This window comes from Etheostoma spectabile, chromosome 8, assembly GCF_008692095.1.
Source record: "Etheostoma spectabile isolate EspeVRDwgs_2016 chromosome 8, UIUC_Espe_1.0, whole genome shotgun sequence".
Lineage (NCBI taxonomy): Eukaryota > Metazoa > Chordata > Actinopteri > Perciformes > Percidae > Etheostoma > Etheostoma spectabile.
This window is the reverse complement of record NC_045740.1, coordinates 5,122,899-5,129,445: the sequence shown is the minus strand read 5'-3', so window position 1 is coordinate 5,129,445 and position 6,547 is coordinate 5,122,899. Positions and strand designations below refer to the sequence as shown.

General features: G+C 42.2%; 1 protein-coding gene across 4 annotated transcripts in view; it reads left to right on the top strand.

Moving 5' to 3' along the window:
• The window catches only part of reln (reelin), a 156,437-nt gene that overhangs the window by 124,460 nt on the left and 25,430 nt on the right, over positions 1-6,547 (top strand). For all 4 annotated transcript variants that reach the window (XM_032523791.1, XM_032523790.1, XM_032523789.1 and 1 more), the window contains exons 46-59: positions 259-427; positions 687-827; positions 1,082-1,259; positions 2,748-2,941; positions 3,031-3,281; positions 3,403-3,557; positions 3,710-3,924; positions 4,130-4,307; positions 4,406-4,581; positions 4,682-4,788; positions 4,906-5,148; positions 5,272-5,447; positions 5,552-5,625; positions 6,007-6,168. In XM_032523791.1, the coding sequence (XP_032379682.1) occupies positions 259-427; positions 687-827; positions 1,082-1,259; positions 2,748-2,941; positions 3,031-3,281; positions 3,403-3,557; positions 3,710-3,924; positions 4,130-4,307; positions 4,406-4,581; positions 4,682-4,788; positions 4,906-5,148; positions 5,272-5,447; positions 5,552-5,625; positions 6,007-6,168 (2,419 nt within the window). The remainder of the gene's footprint in view (positions 1-258; positions 428-686; positions 828-1,081; positions 1,260-2,747; positions 2,942-3,030; positions 3,282-3,402; positions 3,558-3,709; positions 3,925-4,129; positions 4,308-4,405; positions 4,582-4,681; positions 4,789-4,905; positions 5,149-5,271; positions 5,448-5,551; positions 5,626-6,006; positions 6,169-6,547) is intronic.

Sequence of the window (6,547 nt, the reverse complement as noted above, 5' to 3'; positions counted from 1 at the left end):
CTATAAAATGTAAAAAAAAAAAAAAATCCTACATTCAAATTTCCCACAGGCCAATGTGATCTACTTTGATAGCTTGTTGTATTCAACCCACAGTCCAAAACCCAAAGATATTCAGTTATTATTACATAACAAAAAAAAGCAAAGATAATGTCCTCATCGCAGGCTCAGATCAAGTTCTTATAGTTAAGTAACTGGAAATTGTTTATGCAGTTTCTTAAATAAACTTAAAAAAATTGTGTTTTTATTCTTTCTCTGCAGCCGTAGAGTTGGAGTATTCTCTGGATCTGGGTCTGACCTGGCAGCCTGTGGTCAGAGACTGTCTGCCTACAAGCCCTGACTGCTCTTCCTACACCCTGCAGAGGCTGCTGGTTTCAGACACTTTTAACAAGTGGGGCCGTGTTACCCTGCCTATCCCATCATATGCCAGGTCAGCACTGCCCTGAACTCACACATGAACAAACTTGTGTAGCGCATGGCTTATCCTAATTCTGCAATAAACTCTTAATTTTCTAAACAAAATAAAGTCCACAAGTGGCTGTGGTGGAGCCGCTCCTTTACCACATTAAAATCTGAAACAAATCATAAAGTGCAATGTCAGGATTTACAGCTTATTTACTTGCTTCTGTGTATGATTTATTTTAACTTAACCTGTGAAATGTATCAGTGACTTTGTTTTATGGTTTTAGGTCTCCAGCTACAAGGTTCCGTTGGTTCCAGCAGGCTCCCTTTGACAAGCAGCAGACCTGGGCTCTGGATAACCTCTATATTGGAGATGGCTGCCCAGATATGTGCTCTGGACACGGACGCTGCCAACAGAGCTCCTGTGTGTAAGTAATGGCAGCCTTTTGCATGCTTTAATATCTGGAATGTCAGCTGCTACTAATGAGCAACAGGCGTAAAAATGAAATACAAAGTTAATTCCAAATGACTTATTTTATGGAAAGGTGTTTGGACCTACTGTTTTTATTTCATCATGTAAAGTTACTTTACTGTATCCAGTATGTTTGTGTTACTAAACTCGCTAAACTTGATGGCCAGTTTGTCTTTAAATCTGATCATTTGAGTCCACCATCCTCCCCAGGTGTGACCCAGAGTGGGGTGGAGAGTACTGCGATGAGCCTGTGGTTCCTCTGCCCTACCAGCTGAAGGACAGCTTCAGTCGAGCTCCCTCACTCAACCATTGGCACATACTCACCGGTGGAAAACTCAGCACTGTGTGTGGAGCTGTGGCTTCTGGAGCTGCTCTGCACTTTAGTGGGGTGAATATACATCTACATTCCCTGTTTCATTATTTTTTTTTACTTTCCCACAACATGTTCTATCATGAAAACCAGGGATTAGGTGGAGGATAAATGCAATTAAATGCATTCATATTCTGAAATTAAGTTAACCCACCTCCCACTCATGCAAGGAGAGATTGCCCGGACATGTACTGATTTAATTGGGCACATCTAACATTATCTGAAAGATGCTGCTTCTAGTACCAATCTGTTGAATAAAAGACCACAAGGTAAGTAGCTGTCCGCTCTTATATCAGCTTTAGTTGTCCCAAGGCACTTAGGACAGTGTTGTAAATAAATACTGTGGCAAGCCCAGGGTCGTGGGGTTTCCACATCACCAGCTCATTAACAAAAGATATCAGGGTTTAAGTACTTTAGGTTACAGTTCAATAATAAATAAATAAATAAATAAAATAAAAACTACACGTTATGATCTAATCCTGTGGACTTAAGAAGACTAAAGAGAGCTTTGGAGCACTCCCTGTAGTCCTCACCCATCCTTAAAATCCCTTCGAAATTCCATCCCTGTCCTAATTCATATATCTTGTCACATTTAGAAGTCCATATAAGGCTTGGGGATGGAGCCAATGGGCTGCAAGATACCTTCCCTCAATTACCATTCCCCTCACCTCTCCCTGCAATCTACCACAACACCTATTGACAGGCTGATCTCAGGCCGGTGTTTATACGTACGTGGTTATTTTGAAAAACTGAGAAATTTTCCTCTGTTTGTGCCCTTCGTTTACACGCAAACGGAGAATTCGTCTTTGAAAACGAGTCTTTCTAAAAACTCCAACCAGAGAGGAAATTTTGGAAATCTTCGGTTGCATGTAAACTGAGATAAACTGAGGTTTAAGCAGTCAAGAAAGTGAGACAGAGAAAAGAGAGGAAGTGATTTGTTGCGGTTGTTGCTATTTTCGGGATTCAGATTGGCTAACGTGGGCTTGAGCTTCTCATTACACTGCCACCTATAGGTTTTGCATTCTCTTGATGGCATTGACGGCATATATAAAGGGGTATGTGTAAACAAACACTTCTGAAAACTGACAGCTGTGCATGATGTTATTTTTGAAAACAGAGAGTTTGAAATGTCCGTTTATGAAAAAAGATGGCCACTTGTAAACATGGCCTTAATGTGGACGGACACACTGCCATAGAAACCTCTTAAGAGCAGCCATTCAAAGTTTTGCTTTAAGCTGTATCAGGATAAATTGCTACATTAGTTAAGGTAAGTTCAAACTTTACCTAAGTCAGTTTTATTATTTGGGTTGTGTGTGATTATTGTTGTTCCAGTAATGATCTCTGTAATGAACATAACCTAAATGTTTGAACCTTTTGGATTTGTTTTTAGAAGGATGATACAGTTAAATAGAGAAATAGAAAGAGGGACAGAAAGACAGACAGACATGCATCCATCCATCAGAGACCTACATTACTGACTACATTTCTCTATGTGTCTGTGCACAGAGTTGCAGCCGTCAGCTGATGACAGTGGACCTGAACCTGACCAACGCTGAGTTCATCCAGTTCTACTTCATGTACGGCTGCATGATCTCACCTAGCAACCGTAATCAGGGTGTGCTTTTGGAGTACAGTTTGAATGGAGGTATCAACTGGCATCTACTGACAGAGATCTTCTATGACTTGTACACCAAGCCTGGGTGAGTTTTATCACCAACGACTCATGGACATAACTACCTGCAAGCAAATGAGTGACTGTGACTTTCTTTATGTTTTTGTCTATGTTCAGGTTTGTGAATGTGCTGCTGCCCCCTGCTGCCCGTCAGGAGGGAGTGCGCGTGCGCTGGTGGCAGCCACAACATGAGGGAGCAGACCACGGGGATTGGGCTCTGGATAACGTTCTCATTGCAGGCTCAGATCCACGAGCACAGATATCTGACACATTTGGAGGGGTGGCACTGCCCAACCATGAGAGAGCTCCTGCTGATGGGACGACAGGAAGAATGGGACAGCTGAGCGAGCAGGAGGAAACACCCATTGGTATTTGAATCAATGGCTCAATTAAACAGTCTACAGGAATTACATTTGTTTTTTAATCACTAAACAGAGCCTCTTGGTCGTATTACTATATTGTTGCATCTCTTTCTTTCTTTGTTCTCAGTCAGTGATCATTGGCTGTTCTCAGAGGACTGCTCAGTGCAGCGCTTCTGCAGCTCTCCTGATGGAGTGATGGTGTGTGGCAATGTTGATGGGAGAGAGGTGTATGCTGTCACACATGATATTATTCCTGACAAGGGCTGGGTCATGCAGTTCAAGGTAACTAATAAGCCATAAATGACACATAGACAATATACATATTTAGTTGTGTTGTTTGATGTTCTTTAGTGTACCAAGTTCATCATACTGCAACGTAGTGCATCTTTGTATGAATTTAATTTGCATGAATTTAAGTCATTGTGTTGATTTAGATTGCAGTAGGCTGCAGTGTGCCAGAACGTCATGCAGACCGGCAAATTAATGTTCAGTATTCAGTGGACTTTGGAGTTACCTGGAAGTACCTGGTGCCCCAATGTCTGCCTGCTGACCCCCGCTGTGGAGGTCAGGTTTCCCAACCATCAGTCTTCTTCGCTTCTGAAGCCTGGAAGAGGGCTGTCTATCCCTTGCCTGACAGCCTGGCTGACACGTGAGTCATCCTACCTCATAAATACCTTCCCATGACAAAACATACATTACTACTTCATATTGAATTGCACCCATCAAGGCATGCTTGACCTAAATTATTGATAGATCATGTTATTGTCATCATATAAATTATAAAAAAGTTTGTCATATAAATTATGCAAATAGTATGCATGTTGTTTGACTAACCTATCCTGGTTCTTCCTCAGAGCGGTGCGGTTCCGTTTTTTCCAGCAGCACTCAGACATTCAGTGGGGTGTAGAGAACTTTTACATTGGGCCAGCGTGTGACGGCCACTGTGGGGGACATGGAGATTGTCTGGATCAGCGCTGTCTCTGTGACCCAGGATTCACAGGACCAAACTGCTATACCAGCACTGCTCTAAAGGTAGAATCTGGCTCTCCATCAGTAAAAAAAAACAAACTCAGATTACAAAATATAAAAAGACAAGTAGAATTTAGCTGTTTTTTTTCTCTTCGTTGTAGGCATCTCTGAAGGAGCGTTTTGATCGGGAGGGGGCAGCAGGCTCTCAGTGGCAGGTGCTAGAGGGCGGTAGGCCCTGTACAGACTGTGGTGTGTTGGTAGAGGGGACAGCCCTGTACTTCGGAGGGGCTGATGCCAGACAGGCTGTCACTGCAGATCTGGACCTCCGCGGAGCAAAGTTAGTGCTCTCCTTCTGTCAAGCAAAGCAAGACGTTTTATATTCATCTTTAAATATTGTGCTACTCTAAGAACATTTTGAATTGTGTTTTTGTGGATAGGTTTGTTGAGTACTGGGCCAGGATTGGAAGTGAAGATAACTTGACCATGTGTCACCGTCCAACTTGTCGTAAAGAGGGAGTGCTGCTGGACTACTCTACTGATGGAGGTGCAATAATAACATGCTTGCATACAGTGCATTGTGTAATTTTCTTTTTTCATCATCATCCGTTTAGGATTTCTTCTCTTCTTTCATTATCTAATTCCGTCCATACCTATTCCTCAGGTGTGTCCTGGACACTGCTGCATGAGATGGACTACCTGAAGTATGTGTCAGTGAGGAGAGATTACATCGTCCTCCCAGAGGGAGCTCTGACCAATGCTACTCGTCTGCGCTGGTGGCAACCATTTACCATTTCTTCTGGCCTCGCCACCCCCAGTCTGGAGAGAGCCCAGTGGGCCATAGACAACATCTTGGTGGGGGGTTCTGACATAAACCCACCCACTCTGCTTGACACCTTTGATGATGGTGAGTTTGTTTATGTTGACGTAATCAGAGCCTGACAACTGACCGTGGATGACAAAGCACATGTTCTGGAAATAACTACACCTTTTCCACCTCTTCTCTTTTCATTTCTTTGCTTTTCATCAGAGGGTGTTTCGCATGAGGAAAGCTGGAGTTTCTACCCAAATGCTGTGCGCACAGCTGGCTTCTGCGGAAACCCCTCCTTCCACCTGTACTGGCCAAACAAGAATCAAGACAATACACACAACATCCTAGCCACACGTGAACTAATAGTGCAGCCTGGATATATTCTACAGTTTAAGGTACAGTACTGCAACAGAGCCACAAACCTGCTAATTAAAAGCTGTCTATTGTCTTGTACATGGATGCATTAGTCCTTTACTGTTCATCTGTTTTATTGATGTAGATTGTTGTTGGTTGTGAGGCAGACACCTGTGAAGACCATCATTCTGTCCTGCTGCAGTACAGGAAGGATGCAAGGTAAGAAAGACAGGAAGAGACCCTAATTAAGGAAAACACTTTAATATGGTTATAAAAAGACTATTTGAGGTGTACAATACCTTGCATGTCAGGGCTTGATGGTATATCTTTCCTATTCCAACAGTTATAATTCTTGCCAAACTGTAGACAATGGAAACACATTTTTCCAGCTATTGTGGAAATATACTTTTATTAATAAGATGATCATAATATTAACTAAAACACAAGTAAATCTTAGGTCAATAGCCTCAATAGCTTGAACCACTAGTCTGACTCTACACCCACTATTTACCATTTACACATTATTGGATATGATTCTTTTTCTTTCATAGGATGCATTTTTAGCATCAACAGTTTTCAGCTCTCACTCTCTCCCTTTAGGTCTGACTCATGGCAGCTGGTACAGTCAGAATGCCTTCCCTCATCAGTCAACAACGTGGGCTGCTCTCCCTTTCAGTTCCACGAGTCCACAATCTACAGTCCAGTCAACAGCTCAACATGGACCAGGGTCACTGTCCAGCTGCCAGACCACGTCTCCTCAGGGTAAGAGCACACAAATATTTTTATTTCTGTGGTTAGCACTGGGACATATCCAGTGGTGGGATATAATTAAGTACATTTACCCAAGAACTGCACTTAAGTACAAATTTGAGCTAATTGTACTTTATTTGAGTCGTTTCTTTTCATGCCACTTTCTATTACTCCACTACATTTCAGAGGGGAATACTTTTTTACTCCACTAGATTAATCTGACGCACAAGTTACTAGTTACTTTGCAAATTAAGGTTTTTCCACACAAAACCCATGTAGTTTATAAAATGTGATGTGTTATTATAAATTAAACTACCAAACAAAATAACGGCCTAGAAGCCCATCTTAAATGATTAGCCGATTATACACAGAACTGTTTTGATTGTTTCCA